This window comes from Macrobrachium rosenbergii, chromosome 28, assembly GCF_040412425.1.
Source record: "Macrobrachium rosenbergii isolate ZJJX-2024 chromosome 28, ASM4041242v1, whole genome shotgun sequence".
NCBI classification, from domain to species: Eukaryota; Metazoa; Arthropoda; class Malacostraca; order Decapoda; family Palaemonidae; genus Macrobrachium; species Macrobrachium rosenbergii.
Window position 1 is genome coordinate 4,187,357 of NC_089768.1, and position 22,644 is coordinate 4,210,000.

Below are 22,644 nucleotides of genomic sequence, written 5' to 3' on the forward strand. Positions count from 1 at the left end.
CTTTAAGATAAAATTTCTGTATGCTGTCTGCGTGATGAAAATATGATGAAACATTCTGGCGATCAGATTTCTTATCTTGAGAGATCATGCAACTCAAATTCATACATTTGTTTTAAAAATATTCAAGGTTTTGCGTTGTTTTAAATTTTTTTTCTTTAGTCTAATAACCACAGCTTTACATCGGCCTCATCAGCTTCTTGGAAATGCTGTTCTCATACCTGGATTGATTTTTCCTTCGCTTTCTCAACAGGACTGAATCAAATGCAATGCGTTTAGCGAGTGCTCCAAACCTTAACCTTACACTGAAACCCCTTCTCTGTGTCAAAAGGCAGTCTTGCTCTCTCTTACATAGATCACTGTTTAATGGAACTTTAGAAGAGACTCATTCTTTTTTTGAAGAGGTCTCACGATGTCCATAAGACCATAGGCTATCAATGCAGACATTTAAATCTGCAGAAATCATCAGTCCTAGGAAAGCTCAAGTCTTGTGACTGCTTTTTCCAATCTACTATCAAGCTTTAATGTTCTAACTGTTTTTTTCCTTTTACAATTCATCTTTCAAGAGGTAAATCTATAATTTCAGTTTTTCTTCTTTACCAGTTTCTTTCCACCTTTACTGGGCTAGACAAGGACTTGAAGATTACTTTTTTACACATATCAAACTTAACATATTTAGTATCTAAATAGTAATGGGTTTAAATAACTATTTTTTCACAAACATATAAAAAGGTTGTGTGTTGGTATACCAACCTCTATTTATTCGATGATCAAGACAGCAGGAAGTAAGAGATCCATCGGAAAAAACTTGTATTTTCAATATTTTCAATTTATTTTTTTGGCTGAAAATCAACAGACTTGTGCCTGAGTGCTCACTTCAGTTACGTATCGAAAATGATCAATCTTGATCATGTTCGATACATACCTGCAGAGTTTACCTATAACTTAAAACAAAATTCAGCTGTTTTTTAAATGATCGATTTTTCTACCAAATCTCCGACATGACGATGATTGTTAACCTGTGGTGTAAGCTAGCTGGAGGTTCCATGAAAACTCCAAACTCAGTTCCTGGTCAGCGACGACATCTGATTTTCTCTTTTCAGGAGCACACACAAATACACACACGAAAAAGTTTAGAATTGTTTACAACTGATGGAGGAAGCTCTACTTGACCCGACTTTTTCTTTCAGCAGTTATTTTGTTCAATGCTACGTCAAACATGCAACTGCTACTGAAGCTTATTAATGCACAGCATAAATTCAAAATTTCATTTTCTCATAGCACCGATACATGACAGCCAGCACTACGCAGAAGTTGATATACATTTATTGTGAATAAACATATGATATTCCAATTTTCCTCGTTACTGCTACCCCAGTGCATCCAGTAGTTTGCTCTTCTGATCACGGTGGGTTTACATTGCTGGACTAGTCGATTCCTCATTGATATCAAGTCCCACATCCTCAAGCTCTGTCCTCTCCTGACATTAAACTTTCCTCTATACGCCATTTGGCCAGACCTTCGCTTTAAGGTACTGGCAGAGCGGAGTGTGGATGATCTGGACACTGACTTAGGAAATCTGTTATCTCCGCTTAACAGAGAGAAAATGGACCGTGGAAGTTAACGAATATTGTTACTGACCTTATGTGAGGATTACTTTGTGTCACTGAAGAACTGGATTATCAAACTGCGAGTAGCTTTTGGCATACACTTAATAACCGAATATAGCAACTCAAAGAAGGCAACGTTTTAGTGTATACTTATATTTTATCCTATCAAGGCAACAATATGATACAATAACTCATTTCTCCCTCTTTTTTTATGCAGTATTTTTGCCATGAGAAAATAAAAAAAAAAATGTATCGAGATGTGACAAGAAAATGTAATTGTTGATTCAGGGGAGGCCTGGATCACCAAACTGCAGTCATGTCTTGGATCGAAACGAGACCTATGCCTCAGGTCACTCTTGAAATTTCATTGTTTATCCAGGCCAGTGAATGATGTGGAAATAACTTTAGTATTATGTAAATTAAGACAATATGGCGAAATTTTTTACTGAATATGTGACTATAACAAAGGATATTTCTCATCAATAGGAAGTGAAGACGACTCTGGGTGCTCTCACATTTATGAGGTAAGAATATTTAGAAGGTACGAAAAACATGAATAAGACCAAACTGACACGTCAGTTAAGTTGGTAATCTTTAACAAAAGTGATTTTTTTTTTAGAAAACATTAAACATTTTCCGAGAAATGAAAATACACTGAGAGTTATGAAACCTACCATTGTGAATAATAATTTCAACAAAAAATACAGTTACAAAAAGGTAACTGAAATATGATTGCAAACTTTTGTTTAATGTCGCCAGCTTAACTATATCTATATAGATTCATATTCGTCGAAGGCATACAACAAATTTTCCCTCGTGGCAAATAAGTAACTTTGCATCAAAATATTTCGTTTATATTCTTAATCCATTGGTTGACGCCATTTTAGAATCTATATAAAAAAATAATCAACAGTGATTATAGGACTGTGTCTTGGTGTAGTGTCACTATTACCAGAGAACGTATGCCTGATACCCTAGGGAGAATATAGCCTGATATTCCATCCTCTTAAAAACCCTTAACAAAAAAGATTACACATGAAATTCCATTCTCTCAAAAATAGTTAATAAAAAAGATTACACATGATATTTCATTCTCTCAAAAACCCTTAATAGAAAAGATTAAACAATGTCAAAAAGATTATAAATATGAATTCAACGGGAATTGTACTCAAAATTTTGGCAAGGCTACGAGAAATCCACCAGAAGCGTTAAGAAATCCTTACACTAAACTTTTTGAGAGCAACAACATGGCCACAAAATGCGAAGTGATTTGGAAATATTGAGAACGTAATAGGCATTCTGCCGAGAAACGAAAACTATCACTTTCTTTGGTATGTTAAAGAACTGGTCCAACTGCTAAATTTACTATGAAAACGTAACATGATTGTAGCCCACCCTTTTTGGGTTGCCGTTTAAACAGAAGTAATTGCCGGTTTAAATTTAGTGTATAAGGAAAATCTATCAGTACTCCTGCATGTGTTAATTTTTATTCTGGCCACGGCAATAATTTAAAGAAATCATTATTTACATACGTGCTTTTAAAAACATCATGTCCCTGTAGTCTTGAATTTACAGGTAAAAATAATTTACGCAACTACGGTTAATTTGGCATTTAAAAATATTCATATATTAAAAACAACCACCCATAAAGAACTTTCCTGACAACGGAGCCTTTATCTCATTCCACGCAAATCATGGGGCCAATCCTACCATGTTCCAACTAGTGAACTATTGGAAAAGAAAACTGGACAGCATGATAATGTATAAGATATGCACAAGATAACTTAGATTTTTGTTCATGTTAGAGAAAACAAGAAAACAAGCAGTGCTAAAAAGTTGGTAAACAGACCAGGCCAGTCAGGATCACAGCTCAGCCTCAGTGCAATACATGTACAGACACACACACACACACACACACATATATATATATATATATATATATATATATATATATATATATATACATACATAAATATATATATATATATATATATATATATATATATATATATATATATATATATATATATATATATATATATATGTGTGTGTGTGTGTGTGTGTGTGTGTGTGTGTGTGTGTGTGTGTGTGTGTGTAATGAAATTAAAGAGTAATCTTCCCTCAAATACCAATATACTGTCAACATATGATCTTTCATGGTTCCACTGAATGCAAGGGGAGAGTTCCTTCTTCTGTCAGGTACTCTTGTGACACTTTTCAGGCCACCTCTTCCCAAATTTCCTTTGAGGAAATTGATTATCCTTAGAGTGTAGGCTCAGTGGCTGTTTCTTTCCTTTTCCTGCCAAGCCTTGGAATTCTCTTCCTGCTTCTGTTTTTCTAAATCTTATAACTTTTTTTTTTAAGGGGCAGCGTTATTACTTCCTTCATGATTGACAACCACTCCTCTTCCTTGTTTCTGGAAGTGGGTATTAGGCTGCTAGCTCCTTAAATAAAACTAGGATCACTTTTAAAGTTAAAAGGGGAAGCAGATGTTAACACCTTATATTTGACAATCAGCTTAGGGTGAGTTAATTACTTGCATAATCAAAGTGGCAGCTTGCAGTTTGCTTCCCTGTTGTTGTAGGGGACAACTTTTAACAGAGCCAAAGACAGGATACATTTGGCCTTACCAGCCAAACTGAAAAACCCAGGTGAGTCGTATCAAATATCAATCCCAGAAACTTAACAAGACACAACATATCTTTATGTCTTTGACTGAGAGTACAAAACCTCTTCCCAATCCCAAGTAGGGGCTGGCTATTCCTGTCACATTATGTCTGGTCGCTCTGGACCTCTTCTGTCTGAGGATTCATGTATGGTTTCAATATAGTTTTTATTTTATATTTTAAATTTACTTTCCAATTTGAAACTTTAGAAGCATTGAAAATGGATACTTCCTATGTATAGAATTCTTACAAATTTCCTAAGGATTTTCAGTAACTCTTGAAAGTCCTTATATGGAAACATCTCTCCCATCATCGAGTCTGTCTTAATCATGTTCAAAAAGTGAGAGGACAAAATTTACCTATAACAATGAATGACATCCTCAAGCAAAACAAGATGGACGTGTATTGATATCTCTAAAGTCTTGTCATAATCGTATCGTAATAACCTGAAAAATAGCCATATTTCTTTTTAAAACATAAGGACACATAGAGCAACTGCTCCACACAAGCCAGCAACTGGATGGATGTGCTCTACGTATGCTTTGAGTATGACAATGAGCTGAATGCAAAAAGAATCACCTCATCCACAAAGATTTGATCGTTCTGGCAATACTTTCATCTGGAGTGCAAAATGATATTAAGAGTCTCTTAACCCTGGGTGTGAAGGATTTTTTCTTCATGAAATATTGATTCTCAAAGAACAGAGAAGAATCTCAGGATGATTCCTTCTCCACTATACAGTCAAATATGGTTAGGGTGGAGAATTGTGCTGTAGTGTTCACCAGCCTCCCAATCGACAATCCATCTCTCAGTATGAGTAACCTTGATCAAAATCCATGTAGCTCACCAATCTCACTGGATGAATAGGATCAAGTAAAAAAGCAGCCATTGAAGGACACCTGACCCACGGGCTCAACCAGTTCCCTTTAAGTCTTCTAATACCCAAGAATGGTCAACTTTGGTAGTCTAACTAATGGACTAGTGGTCTCCTCCAATTTCATCAGCTGATCATGATTCTTTAAAAATTGTCTTAATCTCCCTGTGGCTTTTGTGCCTGATACAGAATGGTTCTTCGCCTTCCTATGGCACAAAAAGAGACAATGTGCTTTTGATGATGTCTAATGGGAAGTGTATGACATGGATATCAGCAGGCTTTCAAGCACAAGAAGAAATGTAAGCCTGTAGGTATACTGGCTATATACTTGGTCATCTTTTTCATGCTTGATGGTCCATTATTATTACTAATATGATTCAGAAGATGAACATTATTCATATGGAACAAGCCCACAGGGGCCAATGATTTAAACTTCAAGCTTCCAAAGAATATGGTTCTCATTAGGAGGTAAGAGACGGTAAAGGGAAATACAGAGTGAAGAGATCTCACTTATTAAAAAGAAAAAATAAATAAATTAATAAATCGATAAACACGTATTAAAATGCAAGGAGAATAGCATTAGGGTAGTAATGCATTGCATCTTTGCTTGAATTTTAGAAGTTCCAATTGCACAACATCCTCAGGGAGACTGTCCCACAGATCAACGGTGTGAGGAATAAAGACCCTCTGGAACTGAAAAGTTCGTCAGTGGGGCACATTTACTGCATGTTGGTGCTGCTGTTCAACGAATCTGGTTGCTCTCGGCAGATAAAGGGGATCAGGGATCAATTGTGAATAAGAAAGATTTCTATTCAAATACAACTTATGAAAAAGTGACAAACATGAGACCATCCGTCGATGGTCTAAGTCGTAACGGCTAATGTTAGGAAATAGAAACCTACCACCATGAACAACTCTACCCATAAGAGATAAATCCCTGGCAGGAGCAGACGTCCCCACACATAACAGTATTCTAGTAAAGGGAGCACAAATGACCTAAAACAAGTTGCATTGATTTTATCACTAACAATAACAAACTTTCGTCCGGCATTTGCTGCAACTTTCATTAGATGTTTCTCAAAAGTAAGATGTGAGTCAAAAGTTGCACCTAGAATAGCTAAAGTTTCAGACTCATTCAGCAAAGTCCCATCCACCTGAAGGGGAGAATAGGGTGGAAAATCTGCACGAGATCTGCTAATCAATAGTGTTTTTGTTTTACTGGAGTTCAGCCTCATCCCCCATCGACTACACCATTCACTGATCCGGCCCATGTCCTGATTGAGGTTGAGGGCAGCTTCATTTCTCATAAGTGAAGACTTGACTACTACATCTACAAGTGTTGCATCATTGGGATACTGAACAATCTTGTTTTCCAGGCCAACAACCATATCGCCTGTATACACCAAAAATAATAGTGGACCAAGAACACTACCATACGGAGCTCCAGACACAATAGGTCTTGGTTCACTAATGATTCCATTAACAACAACTCGCTCCAGCCTACCTGTAAGGAAATCTTGAAGTAATCCTAAAACATATCCACCCAGCCCAAGATTCTGAAGTTTATAAATAAGTGCCTTATGATTTGCCAAATCGAAAGCAGCACAAAAATCTATTTGAATTACTCTGCACTCAAAACCCTATCAAGGTTCTCTTGCAAATGGCATGTAAAGTCTAAAAGAGCATCACAGGTACCTAACTGCTTTCTATATGTCTACTGACTATCAGCTAACAATCCTTTAGATTCCACATACTTATGTAGTGTCTTATAACAATCCTTTAGATTCCACATACCTATGTAGTGTCTTAAAAATCACATACCTATGTAGCGTCTTAAAAATAAGTTTTTCAGCAACTTTGGAGAGCGCAGGGAGAATAGAAATTAGCCTGTAGTCTGCAGATATGCCACTTTGGAACAGGCACTGTATTACTAAGCTTGCACTCATCTGCAAAGATACTATGTCGACATAAGACATAAAAATCTATAGAATCTACTAATCTTGGGAGACAGCACACTAGAAACTTAAAAAAAAAAACAAAGGGAAGAAACCATCAGGATCTTCTCCACCCCAGCTATCAAGATTATCAAGAATTTTGTTAACATCCTTAGAGTGAAATGCAAATTTTGTAAGAGGTAACCTTTTTTGAATGATGTAGAAAGATGTCCAGTATGGGTGTGTCCTTCAAATGCAAAGACCTCTCCCCAAAGGTGTTATCCCATTCAGGATCATCAGAAAGAATGTACTATAGCTGCTTCCTTTCTCTTCTGCTATTTAGCTACATGACACCTTGGTGCTCCGAGAGAGTTGCAGGTTTACTGGGAATTAGTGACAGGTCACAAAGAACTGCTTTTTGATGATTTCTCCTGTTTTCTTTCAGGAAGGGTCTTAAGAGGTCAGTGCCATATTCCTGACTGTGAGTAAAAGGAAAGAGAGGTGTGCCAATCTTTACAGTAGATTTTCCCAACTCTGACAATGAGGAAATCTAATGTTGTTGGTCAAGTAGTGGTCCTCATGGTTATACCTTCCTCATATCACTCAAGATCAAGAATAAGACTCTAAAGCATACCTGCTTTCTCAGGCAGTCAATTCTGCTACCTGGTCCAAAGAGACGATGAGGAATCCTGAACTTTTCACTAAGTGAAATAAACAAAGAATATGGCATGAAAACAAGTAAGCCAAAATAATTAAGAATGGAATAAATATGACCCTAACTGCGTAACACTTTTGCAACATGGAAGAGAGGCACCTTTGTATAAATACCAAAGGAGTGTTACATCATTAATAACTGTCCTGAGGGCAGTAATTCCAAAATGAAATTTTAGTCTGACAAACAATCATAGGTGTACTTTACAGTATTTTTATGCAGAATTTCTACTAAGCAGTTCATAAAATTTACTTAATAAGGAAGTTATTACACCTTAAAAGCTTACAAACGCATAAAGCATGCATGTTTGTTACCTATGACTGACCTCAGAAATATCGCTATTCAACATCCAGCTATAGTATGCCAACATAATGGGTTCTGTTTATCTGTACCCATAATCTCCTGGTGAAATCTTTCGCAATGCTCATTACTACCTGCCTCAAGACTTTGTGGGGAAAATGTCCTAGGGTGTATCCAAAATGTGGATTTTCATTCTTATAATGAGCGTCATAGCTTAGTAGGAAATCCCAAGGTAAAAATGAACATGACATCATGGTAGTGTTGTTTATGAAAGTTTTAAGTATACTCTAAAGTGGTATAGAATAACTGAATCATTAATCATGGCAAATGCATCACAAGGGACCGATATAGAATAAATCTTGGTTAAGTAGTTTAGCTGAACACTTCATCATCACTTGGGTACAGACCTAGGTGCAATTAAACTCTTTTGCTTTTTTTGCCTGCCAAATGGCAGCATAACTTCAAAAGGCTGTTGTATCAGTAATTATGATACTATAGTAAACACATATGATTATACTCCTCAGCTGACAACAGACACTACAATGATGAAATCTAACAAGTATGTATAGATTTTGAGGGTATGCTAATTATACTTATCAGACAAAAGTAACACTAAAGCTAGGTCTTATGTTCTCTCTTAATCATAAGAATGGCACAAGTAGTATACAGGTAACCTTTTGCCTATGCAATGAAATGTCTGATGCATGTCAAACAACAAGTACAGAGCCAGACAACCTGTATCATGGTAACCCCTATACAACCAAAGAGAAGCTAATAATAATTTTTTTAAGAATCTGCACTATTTACATTCTCTTGGCATTAAGGTGGTGGAGGAGACTTCTGCTCTAAACTTGGAAACAAAAACACAATCCTTCATAAGCTGAAAAATATACTGCACCCGAGATGTTTACTTACTGAGCTCTAGCTTACAACTTACAGGGGACTCATGTACGAGTATAGCGACTGTCTGACCTATCTGGCTCGAGAAGAACGACTATCGGCATCCAGGGCAAAATCACATCAGATGGCAGTGAAATGTCCAGGATTTCGGATGTTTCGTCCCAGTTTCATCGGGACCTATGATTAGTGAAATTCTTTTGGCCGTTTACAGAGGAATCCTGTTGAATGCTGATGCATGTTCCATAGAAGGCTGATGTTGCTGATGTCGATGATTGGTTGTGATCACTATTATGAAAATAGTGTTGAACACCTCCCTAACTATCAGAGATGGCACCACCACACAAATCTAATCCCAGCCATAGATAACTGTATTTGTGGTCTCATCTGTGTGTTTCCAAGCAGTCATATGATACACATATACCCTGCTTTTGCAAGGCTTCCACTACAGATGTCCTGCCAGTTTGAACGTGTAGTTTTATTGCTATATATGACTAAGCTGTTGTTTCCCCTCTCTTATGTGACAAGGAACACTACCAAGATTTTTCAATCTGCGTTTATAGAACTGACCGTTGTTGGCTGCCAAAATGATGTTCAAACTGGGACTTCTCAGATCAAGGCGGTGGTTATTTAACACCTGACTTAGCAACATGTGTATGACTGACTTAAGCAACGCGGGTACTGAAGTAGCTGCGCACTTAATTTTGTCATTACAACTACAACAGAGCAAAGATACGAGTCTGATATATTGTCGGCAGCCACTGCGTAAGAGAGATTTAACTTGTCTTTGGATAATTTTCTATGGCTCAACGGTACTTCTGTACCAAAAATTACCTTTCCATCATTACTTGAAGTCAACAATCAATTTGTTGAACTTAACTATTCAGGGTCTAATTTCCGGTTTTTGATGCGTTCTTTGTACATTTACGGACAAACATTTCTGAATGATTATGGGAAAAACAATGCTTCCTTTATTTACTAATGTAAAGGTAAACTTAAGCAAAAAGGAAATTAGATAAAGATCAATGGCAACAACTCTGTCAATAAAGGGAATTATAACAACCATGAGGTTCATCACCATCGTTCTGCTGTTGACAATACCGTTTTATAACCAGAATTCTAAACAGTGGATGACGAAAGCGTTAATCGGCCATATGGCCATATACAGTATATGAAATGCAAATCACATCCAAGGCGTCAGTGAGAAATGAGTACATAACAAATAGGAAACGAATAACTGAAGGCGAAAACTGAACGTGAACCACGAAGGGATACTTACGAATAGATGGCGAGCAGGAATTTCCTCTGATGTGTGCGTACTCGGCCATGATTGACCTTTTTAACTAACTTGGTGTGCTTGTAGATTAACCACGTCTCGCGCAACACATTCGCTGCAGAGTTTTTTAGCTGTGGAATAAAGGCTCATTTAGTGTCGAGGAAGGCTGGGAAAGTTCTAGAAATCTATGAATGCCCTTCTTTTGGGTTCAGTACCGTGTAATATTACTCCGTCTCTTTTTGAAAGGCTGGTATTAGTGGGTTCTGGTATTATACTATTAATAATTACAAAGCGGCTTCACATGTCTGAGATAATTGAGTAACATGGCTCTTAAGGAACCCTAATAATTAGAATAGTTTTTAATTTCAAGTGAATTAAGCTTTTCTGATTTCACCGCTTTATGTTCAAACGACAGACAATATTTTATCAATCCCACGGTTCTTTGCTGAATCATGAATTGCCTTTCAATTTTACTTTTAGAGTTTGTTTTGCTTTCAGAAACAGACCGATATTGGTCAGCAGAAGTAAGAAGGGTATGTTCGACCAAACCCTAAGAGCTAATGAATTCAGATCAGTGTAAGAACAATTAATAAAGGCAAGTTAGATACAAAATAGCTCTGCAAACCCTTAAAAATCATGGAAAGGTATTTAAATTTGTTCATTTTTTTGGCAGGTAGCAATATGTCTAAGAAAACCAAATGTTAGAACAAAATTCTTGCGGAGTCGCCTTATACCCATTTCAACATAAAAGCAAAAATCACGCTGCATTTTACGCGCTCTCTACTTACAATTTATAAATTAGGTTAAAAAGCTATTACACATTCATTAAGATAATAGAAATATCTGGGTAAAGAGACATAAATGTATTATATTTCAAGAAAGAATCAGTTTTTAACTACATACAAATTCTGTAATCGAAAATGCTATTTCAAATTTCAAATTTACAGGTGTTTGTGTTTGTTCACTGTTCACAGGTTGTAGGCCTATTCATGGAAGTGAAATGCCAACAAAGTAGTTCGATTTCATGCGCCCAGAAAGGACTTCACTTCTCAGCCAAAGACAGATTCGACTAAATTCTTTCCTGAATCGACATCTTAAGAATATGGTTAAGAAGAACACATAAATTAGTATATGAGAAAATGGCTTTAAAATAAAATACACAAAACTGCGTAAAGGGACAAGTGTCAATCCTTTACTTTGGAGACTAAATTTAGGAAATTAACGTACAAACCTGAGTGTAGAGTGTCTTTCCCATATTGTATGTCCCGTTACAGAAAGTTATCAAGTAATTCTGTCATCCTCTAAAGCCAATTAAGTAGTTAACGAGGCCCAGCAGTCCACTTTCAGCTCGTCCCCTGTTTTAACCCAATTTCCTCTGTGAAGATTATTTGCCTCTAAAAACATTTGTTTTTCAACTTTTCTTTCAGCTCAAGACGAAATCACGCTCGTAACTCGATTTTTTTTCTCGGAAAAACAATATTCTAATGAATAAGTCTGATCACGAGAGGATTCCTTTAGAACATAATTGTGGGAATGACAAACTCGTTGTTAACAGAAAATCATCAAGTTTTGATTAATATCCTTTATCCTTTTTATCCTTGACAAATCCCCAGAAGTTTGAAATGATTATTGTTTCATCTGATCATGCTGTCTTTACCAACTCTATCTGGAGAGTAGAATTGACAGATCGGTTCGAAAAGTAATAAACTTAGGCAGCTAAAATGACAAAACACTCCTGAGAAAATGAGAAGACCCAATTAAAAGTATCTTCATTGAAAAAAGAGCACAATATTGGCGGTATTTTAAAGAACCATTTGCCAGAAATCTTTTAAGAAATGAAATGTAAGAAATTCGCTCTCCCGCAAGTTTCAAAACTGACTGTTCACAGAACATCTTGGAACGTTCCACTGGTGTGTGTCTGTAAAGTTACCCTACCTTTCTCTTAATTCAAAGATTCAAGATGACCTATTAAGTTAATTAGTTGTGCAAGACATTTTGTTGACGACCATAACCAACTACTAATCTACGGGAAAACTTCCAAAATTAGTTTTGGATAAAGAGTTCAGTCTATAATCAGTTCCAGACTCAATTTTGGGACAAACTTTTGAATAAAAGAAAGGACGTTTTTGAAAACTATCAAGAAATGGTGGAATAATTAACATGCAGGGTAACTTTGAAGACTACCTGACTTAAGGTGACACACTCAGAGAATGGGACCCTCCCATTTCAACAGAAACGAATCTGACATTTCAATGACATATTCCAAAATTTTTCGCTCTTCAGTACTAGACGTGAATGCATTACTATGCATCAAAAGAAATGGTGCTCTGAGAGTTGTGTCAGCTTTATACTGTCGTACCAAAACTCTCTGGCTTTCAGCATGGAAACAGCAAAAGTACCGATAGAAGCTAGGAGGCGAGAAATATTTACCAAAATGGGAAAGGCTGCTACAAACTGACTTGTATGAAGTAAGTGTCCAAGAGGTCTGGAGTTCCAACGCATCGCTGCCTTCACCAAAGATAGCTGCTTAGGTGTCAGTTTCGTTTTGACTTTAATCCCACGAAGTTGATTATTCACAGTTTCCACCTCAGAAATAAAACACCAGCTGATATCAAGGCTAACGGATATATAAGCCCAATTTCTGCATTTTGTTTCAAGAAACGGCAGATCCCTCAGCTATTTTAAGGCAGTTTCATATTGAAAAGAACTGAAGGGACGATCTCCCAAAGAAGGTATAGCTAGGTTGGTCATTTGTATACCAAACTTTCTAAAAAAATATTTAGTTTCTACAAAAAGGAGGGACAGCCATATGACTATTTTCCAGTGCGTTTTAATTCCATACAAAAAGAACTTAACTATTCAAAAACTTTTCTATGACACCATATTTAATATTATGTATATATACATATACAATCACAAAACTAAACTATGTAGTCACCAAGACGGAAAAATATCAGAAGACTGAATAGATTTTTAAAGAGCCGAAAAATTTCCATGCCTTCTTCAGGATGAATACCGAGTGCCGTGTGGGACCGTAAGGTAAGTAGGAGGAAAGGAAGGAAGAGAAAGGAGCGGAGAGAGAAACATGATAATTAAGTTTGTATGGGGCTTCCGACGTTTCCTTTCCATAAGAACTCTTGCAGGACTGAAAAGAAAAGGAGGTCCGCCTTTGTTTTTAGAGTCCTTTGCTTAAGAGAAAGGAAAAGGAAAAATGATTACTGGAGACTTAGTCGCCGAGTTTCATTTCCCGAGGCAGAGATTATATTTCCATGTAAGAGACTGAGACCACATCTGTTTTCTTTTCCACAGAGATTAGTCGAACATCTTTCTTTATTTCTGCTGCCGTTCAACCAGACACGGCTGTTCCCACTAAACTGTGCACAAACGCATCTGACAAAATCTCAGGACATGAAACTGTGAGTATAGTGGGAAACAAAACTTAAACCTTTCAACCTCTCCTCTGTTCAGATACTACTATCGGTCGCCACTGTTCAAAGAAAATGTCTTCACGTAGAGTATAAACTATAAAACACTCTACGTTAACAGAAAACTTCTTTTAGATTTTAGGGTCAGTTTCATCACATAATTCTGCACTTAGTCTTTGGCAGACCATTCCGATTTTGACGCCAATTTATGTATCAAATAAATTAACTGATATTCTTATTATTAATTAATATCTCTGATTTTATCCTCATTGGACGGGTGGGTACCGTTCTCAGCTAGCACTCCGCTGGGCCCGCGTTCGACTCTCCGACCGGCCAATGAAGAATTAGAGGAATTTATCTCTGGTGACAGAAATTCATTTCTCGCTATAATGTGGTTCGGATTCCACAATAAGCTGTAGGTCCCGTTGCTAGGTAACCAGTTGGTTCTTAGCCACGTAAAATAAATCTGATCCTTCGGGCCTGCCCTAGGAGAGCTGTTAATCAGCTAGTGGTCTGGTTAAACTAAGATATACTTATTTTTAGGGTAGCGAAGGAACATATTGTCTCAGTTATTATTAAAAACGACATTCTTACTCACTTAACTGAAACACACGTGGCTCGTAGATTATGAAGATGGAAGTCAAATATCTGATTAACACAGGAAATCTTCCAAGCACGTCGTGCTTTAAATCTAGAGTCTTTTATCATAACTCTGAATACATCTCGTTTCTCTAAAGCTTCATGACTGCCTTTCAATTCAGTGGCAAAAGTGGCACTGCAGCTTTTATGAAAGCTTAAAAACTCCTAACCAGTGGAAAAGCTTTCAAGTGTTCTCAAGTTGGCCGAGTGCTCGACTACTGAAAAAGATTCCAAACAGCGTCGTAATAAAAACCGCTTTTCAAAGGAAACTCGCTAACAGAACAACTGTTAGGGATGATCGGAAAATAAAAGTCATAGACAACAATCAGTTATCTTGTGCTTCTGAAGAAGAACAATATCGAGAAAAGAAAATGAGAACACGCAGAGAGCACATCCAGTTAATTTTTTACGCAAAGCTTTGTTCGAATACTAAACTTCCTGTACGATATAAATAAAAAATAAAACGTCTGTTCTGATGGGCATGGGCAAATGAATTACTCTGCAGACACCTTCAATACACAACTCAGCGAGCGATAACCTCTTCAACAACTACCCCAATTACCCCGTGACGTCACCGAATTTGTGAATACGACTCCTTCAGTCAGCTCCTTGTCCTTTGTAAAATAGTTTGTCAACAACAGCACTGCTTGCTCTTCCTGCAGAGGCATTTCCATGCTATATTGTAATGAACATTAGAGCAGACTCCATATTTCATCAAATATTTCCTCTCTTATTTTTCCTTGAAATGCAAATGGAACTCAAATCTAGCAAGAATGAATTGACGTCTGCCTCATGCCATATACGGCATTTTCGGAAAACAACTGCCATAAAGAGGTTATACCTCTGCTGTGATCATTATCTTCTTCGGAGAATCATCAACTAACAGGCAGTAGCTTCGAAATTCCCGTAGTTTGAAATAGTTGTCAGTGGCATGTCGCAAAGATTGATGTGAACGATTTCAGTGTGTGTAACATTTTTGGAGTTTTGTTTGCCCATGCTGTAAAACGGTCGATAATACAAGAGACGGCAGTCTTTATAGGGACGATACGTACCGTCCAGGAGCTCGGACCAAGGTTATCTTCATAAGAGATTCCGTAATGAGAGAAGTAGGCCACGGCTGAACGAAGACTATCTTTGATAACACAGGAAAAATGCATGGATACTCGCTGCGTTGTGCTGTACAGGAATATGAAGTTGCCCGTAGCATCGTGTAAGTTACATCAACAATTTCGTATCATTTTTTGAACAATAAATGTTGACAAAACTCACAGTAAATGCTGCTCTTTTGATCAAGAGATATTATAGCATCTTGATCAAGAAGATTAATTGCAAATATTCTTTTTACACAAGCTTGGGCGTCACTTCTCTGCTGTTTTCGGTGACCTTTATGCTCACCACGCATGAAATCAATAAATTATTCATACAGTTCCTGTGCTTGGATGAAACTAGAACATGGCCTGAATACTCCTTCTGGAACCTTTGTTTCTAGTCTTTTCTGGCGGTGTGTAATTTTTGGCCTTGAAAATACGACAGCGCGCCTTGTAAATGTGTATCTCTAAAGGCTGTCAGCTTGAGAGCGATGTACGGATTTGCAAGCTTGGTAGCGAATGGTGTACGAGGTTCACCTTGTCATTCTGAATATGTGGCGATATTTGGTGTTCCAAGCAAGTCCAAAGTCTTCGCAGCACATGAAAATTCATCATGAAAGGCAGGTCGAAAGCTAGATACTGAAAATAGTTTCCCTGTATACTTTATGAGTTGATTGTAATATCAACGCCAAGTTCCAAATCTTTCAGTCTACTTCCACAAGAATATCTTCATTCTGTCTGAATATCATTACCATCCAGGAATCTCCACTTTTTAAGGAAAATTTCTTGGGATGGCAATTATAATTCATCTCATCGGAAAAAGGTATCGTGTTCGGTTATATTTCAAAGGATTTTGATAGGAATTTCCACTTCCGCCTTAATAGGATGCCCCTAACGTCAGTGCATCATAGTGTTGCAACGCCACTATCAGATGTTTTCTTTCTCCCAACTGTGGAACAACTGTTGGTGCTATAAATGTTGTTACTATTAGTACTTCTGGGCTGTAAAGTTGCGATGCATTAAATCACCTTACTTGAATTTTTTCTAAATATTTCTCAGTAACAATTTAGTTCGCATACATTTTTGTTTATATATTCCTCCAATTTTGCTGTAATAAAATTGATTTCGTTACGTTCTCTTATAGTTCACACAGCTTTCCATTAAGAGGACACTTCTTTTTCATTTTGCGGTTTAGAGTGTAAACACAATTATGACTGTACAACAGGGATGATAATAATAATAATAATAATAATAATAATAATAATAATAATAATAATAATAATAATAATAATAATAACGCCGAAGTACCCATTGGCGTTTCGATGTTGGTCTTTTAAGTTAAATTTTCACAAATCTATACGTGACAGGTCACAAGCATGGGTTATAACTCTCAGAACTGTGATGATTTGAATCCCCAAGGACAAAGCAATCACACTCCTAGCGAAACCTATCCTGTAACTATCCTCCTCCTCCCGCAAAATAAGGGGAGCCAAGAAACGCAGTCAGTTGAGTGTATTTTCAGAAAGTCATCATCTCAGGTGGTTTCGTTTAGTTCATGTTCCCCAGAAAATTAATTCATTTGTTAGAATTTCGATCATTTCATACAATGATCAAATGAAAATGAAATGTTTTTCAAGATAGGTCAATGCTATAATATACTACCCTATTCAGTCTTCACGTTTCATGTATTAACGGAGAACTTTTAGTCTCGAAATCCTTCTGTGGTTCATCTTGCGATGGCTTACGAAGAGAAGTAGTTCATACATTGACATTTCAATGAAGTCCTTTCGGACATGAAATTCTGAATGTGCGTCGGTGTTTGTGTAGACTGTAATTCTGACACTAATTTGTGTTGTTTATAAGGAATTGATCTTAGTTTTTCTAGAACACAAACATGAAAACGAGTACTTTTCATACATTACCTGCGTCACCTGTAATCTACTAGTGAATCTAAAGACACAAGCATAGACAGTTTAACATACTTTCAAATACAGTGATTCTTGCAATCTAAATGTACAAGCATTGACAGGATGGAACACAAATCTTTTACACTTTCCAAGTACTACAACGTTGTTTATTCTAAAATAAATATATGAATTCCATGAATTTATATATATATATATATATATACAGTATATATATATATATATATATATATATATATATATATATATATATATATATATATATATATATATATATATATATAAAACACACACACAGTATATATGTTATACAGGATTACTACATATAGGTCGATTAAATCTACACTAGACAAAATACTATAAACTATTGAAGTTAGATTTATCTATAGTATTTTCAATCTAAGCAAGACACAGGCTACGCACACTGAATATTACCAACCCTTATTATGAAATTGCAGTAGCCACGTATCAGAATTTGAACTGGTAACCGTTGACAGTGCCACCCTTAGCTCAGAATGAAATCACTATATCTATCTGATCTACAAAGTAATAACAGTTTCCAGATCAACAGCCACATTCACGGATGGATAGAGACGTCCATGCACTAGAACGACTATATTCACAGGGTTAATGAATTGGAGAGGTGTGTTGCCATGTGGTTCATTTTAGTCTGTCTACTTTTAACTTCCAACTTTGTTACAAAACACACACGTAGCGTCGTACTGCCAAGAATGATTTACAATTAGGCATTTCATTGAAACTGCATTTCCAATTTTAAAGCCACGGTCTCAATTATCTTTAAAAACCGTTTCCGGGTGTCTTGCAGTCGTCTTGTTGAAGAATACATTTGTAGAGCATTTGCCAACCTGTTCCTTTTACCTCACGCTGGCAAGCACAATGATAAATTACTTGTATTGAGACTGCTTTAACATTATCATCAGTGCAATATTTCGACGGAAGCTGTTTCTCTTAAACGTGGATTCCTAACCGTTTCCCGTTAGGACGGATACTTCCGTGTTGTAGCTTAGTTAAAAAGAATTCGCCAACTTTACTCTAAAGTTCATTCAGTTTCTTTTTGCTGAAAAAGTATGCGGCCGATAGAGTCCGTACGTTTTCATCACTAGAACTAAGTTGAAAAACAATTTGTGGCTTAATGTTTGTGCCTAATGTTATGGCTTCTGATCTGACGAAGGGAAAACCATTTGAATACCAGTGTGTTCATTACCAAAAAAGGGGAAAACCTTTTGAATACCAGTGTGTTCATTAGCAAAAAAGGGAAAAACCTTTTGAATACCAGTGTGTTCATTATCACAAAAGGGAAAACCTTTTTCACCGTTCATTATCATTAATCGCTTAAAAATCAGTTATAAGGTATCGAAATGGGTGAAAGCTTCAGAATGAATTCAACGTTCTATCCTTCTTACCAGGACAATGGTATAGGGGACAAATAAATGTTAATGACAATTCTATTTACCAAACATATACAAGAGAGAAATGATGATTAAGATTCTTACCTTCGGAGGGAGCTACTGTTCAGTGTGAGAGGGTTAGTAAAACGACAAACCAGGTGGGGAGAAACCGGGAATGAAGACCAATCATTATTTTAGTCACACTTTGAAATTAGTTTTTGTCTTGGGTAAAGGTGAGTGAAAATGAAAACCTTTCTATTTGTCTCTCATTGTCTGTGTGCGTGCGGGGGGAAGGTGGTCACACACGCCTTACCCTCCAGTTGAGTTGCTTTTCCATCATGAGAACGTGAACTCGCTTTTCGGCCGGGTGCATTTGGATTTTAGTCATGAGCACAGCCACCACAAGGGCCATACTGCCATTACCCTTGTTTTGGCCGCCACGTTTATTTTCCCGACGTGGCACCGAGCCAACCAGGTCGTCGTCGCCGCAGCGGCAGGAGCGGCACCACCGTCGCCAAAAGAGACCATGATGTTGTCAATGGAAAGGAGGAGAGGAGGATAATGGTGCGGGTTTTATTTAATCATTTTTTGGGTGAAGGATTGAGGGCACGGAGAAAAAGAGAAAAGAAAAACACAAATAATACATTGAGACACAGCTTCATTTCAATGAAAATAAAACACACACAACATCGATTCTGAACCCTCTCTCTTTCTCGCAGGGGAGTCGCGACGTCATTTGTTGACGAGTCAGTGGGTCTTCTGAATCAGACGAAGGTGGGCATTAACAGATCAAAATGCAAAATAAAAGAAATACATTGAAGAAAGCAATGGCGATCCCTTCATGTTGACGTTGATGTAGCCTGCGTCCTCGAAAAGACATCACAACTCCCGATGCAAGGAACAGCATTACGTATACATCTAAGAGGACTGTTGGGCTAGAAAAAATGAAAAGAGAAGGTTGTGGAGGGTGACCAAGCATGGATCGTCCACTGGGGTGCAGAGATTTACCTGCGGCTGTGTTCAGACAGACTTACCCTCTTGGTTAACTGAGTGTCCATCATGAAATTGTGAACATGTTTCTCTGCACGGGTTAGCTCCATTTTACGTGACACGACAGCGACCAATAAGGCAGTGCATGCGGCCCCCTGGTGGTTGCAGTGAAGGACTGGTTAGTTCCACGCTGAGAAAGAAGCTGTTCGGCATAAGAAATCACAAGGGGTCTGAAGGTTCAGGCTCAGTTTCATAAGGAAAATGGACCTATTTGAAACTAAACTAACAAAAAAAAGGGGCGAGGACACTGGAGTGTGGTGCCTGCAATATTAAAAATCAAAATCAAAAGCAAGATGAAAGGCGAACAAACTCCAGTAAAAATACTTGCTAATGGGGAAAACAGAGGTAAGAAAGGCGAAGAATGTCATTGGAGTATGTTCATTTGTATTTCAAATATGGGCGACACCTGAAAATACATTCTGTAAGGGTTCTAGTATGTATGCATGTATGTATGTAAATGTGCATATATATATATATATGTGTATATATATATACATACATATATACATACATACATACATACATACATATATATATATTATATATATATATATATATATATATATATATATATATATATATATATATATATATATATATATATATATATATATATATATATATATATATATATATATATATTTACACATATATATAACATATACACATACATACACACACATATATATTTAGATTTATAAATATATATACATGCATATATGTGTGTGGGTGTGTGTTGGTGTGTGTGTTTGTGTGTGTGTGCGTACAGAGTTATAGAGAAAGGAAATTAGGGAATAATGACGTAAGTGTAAAATAGATTTATGCCGTACTTCTAATTTTCTGTACTCTAAAAGGCGTAGAACACCTTTGAACACTTACATGAGATGCAACGACTGAAGAGAATCTATTTCGAGAAACCCTAACTGACGACCGAAGTGACTTTTATTCAAAATCCAACTGCTAATGACGCTAAACTGAATGATAGAAAAACAAGAACTAAGAGACTAAAGCTTCAAGCAGACTGTGCTGAGCAAAGCAACGAGAGCGAACTGAAATGTCAAAGTGGAGAGAACAAGAACACCTTCTACAGACAGAAGCATAGACCTAAAAAGAAGTTGAAACACTCTGCAATCGTTATTGCCTCGGTAATTAGTCGGCTGATAAAGAAAAGGCAGTAGTTGAGAAAGTACGGGATTTGAATAACTAACATAACTGTTAAGTGGCGTTTCTTAATTGTTCGTCGTCCAGAAAAGCTTGAGCTGCGCAAGAGGAAAAGTTCCTTCTCACTAAAAAAAAAATCTTCTAACCGTTACTACACATTTTTTTAAATAAAAATGAGAAACATTACATTGTTTATCTATCAAAGAATTCTGGTCGAGCAGCACATCATTGTTTTCTTATAATAAAACAAATGAAAACTTATTTCTTGACAACATTAATACTACTGCTGCTGCCGCTGATACTCTGTTGTTACTACTACTACTACTACTACTACTACTACTACTACTACTACTACTACTACTACTGCTACTACTACTAATAATAATAATAATAATAATAATAATAATAATCACAAACTATTAATAATATCAGCAAGAAGTTAAAATCTTATTTACTTCGCACTAGCAGTGACTGAAAACGCCCTTTGACTACAAACAGTGATGATAAAAACGACACAAGGAAAAAATAGAAACTGGAATAGAAGTGTTTACTAAAATCTTAAGATGATGAAAACTCGAGTAAGTCGGTAGTGTGTGATCAGCGTCAAACAAAAGTGTCAAACTGAGAGAGATTATAGATACGTACCTTTGATGTATGTGTGTGTGTGTGTGAGAGAGAGAGAGAGAGAGAGAGAGAGAGAGAGAGAGAGAGAGAGAGAGAGAGAGAGAGAGAGAGAGAGAGAGAGAGAGGGTTGGGTGTGTGGAATAATGAAAATTTTCTTGTCAGTGAGGAAGAAGGGTTAGTGTTAAAGCACACTCCAGCAATAAACGAGGGGAACTGGGAGGGTTGAAATCAAATGAGGAAAGGAGAAAACTTAAGTAAAACTGAAAATCTATCAGGAGTCACAATTCCTTTGTTAACACCATCTCAAATTCAGTTACAGATGCTAATGGTAACTGCACACTCTAAGTGAATCAAATAATACCTAATTTTAATTATATATTTAGGTATATATATGTATATATATTATATATATATATATAATTATATATATAAATATATACACACACACATATATATAATATATATATGTATATATATATAAATATACACACACACATATATATATATATATATATATATATATATATATATATATATATATATATATACATATATATATATATATATATATATATATATATATATATATATATATATATATATATATATATATATACATATATACATATATATATATATATATATATATATATATATATATATATATATATATATATATATATATATATATATTTGCTAAATTCTTTAATTAATGAAAGCACACTAACATATAATTTGACTCAATACTATGGCAATGACAAAACTATTTCAAAACTCTGAGAAAAGCTTTCACAATCCTCTTTATCCCTTTACAGGATAATACCAACGAGCCTAAACCATCATTTTAGGCTCGTTGGCAATTCACCCTACTCTTGGGGGCCCCTCATGAGATTTAGAATGAATGAATCGCTTTGAGTCCTCCACGGGTCTATTTCTATCTGTAGGGGAGAGGCTTAGGCTACCACTCACAGGAGAAATGAGTTTGTTTAACTGGCTTATCAGACTGGCGCGACAAATGAATGATGAAAACAAGTAAATTAAAGAATGGCTACTTTGA

The 22,644-nt window shown here is 36.4% G+C and overlaps 1 protein-coding gene across 12 annotated transcripts in view; it reads right to left on the reverse strand.

The window, feature by feature from the left end:
• Window positions 1-22,644, reverse strand: part of SK (small conductance calcium-activated potassium channel) — a 554,217-nt gene that overhangs the window by 10,252 nt on the left and 521,321 nt on the right. For 9 of the 12 annotated variants that reach the window (XM_067129930.1, XM_067129931.1, XM_067129928.1 and 6 more), the window contains exons 7-8: window positions 19,787-19,897; window positions 10,270-10,397 (exon numbers count right to left, since the gene is read on the reverse strand). In XM_067129930.1, the coding sequence (XP_066986031.1) occupies window positions 10,270-10,397; window positions 19,787-19,897 (239 nt within the window). Of the gene's footprint in view, window positions 1-10,269; window positions 10,398-19,065; window positions 19,177-19,786; window positions 19,898-22,644 lie in introns of all 12 variants that reach the window. The other 3 variants (XM_067129925.1, XM_067129933.1, XM_067129934.1) reach the window with 2 other exon arrangements.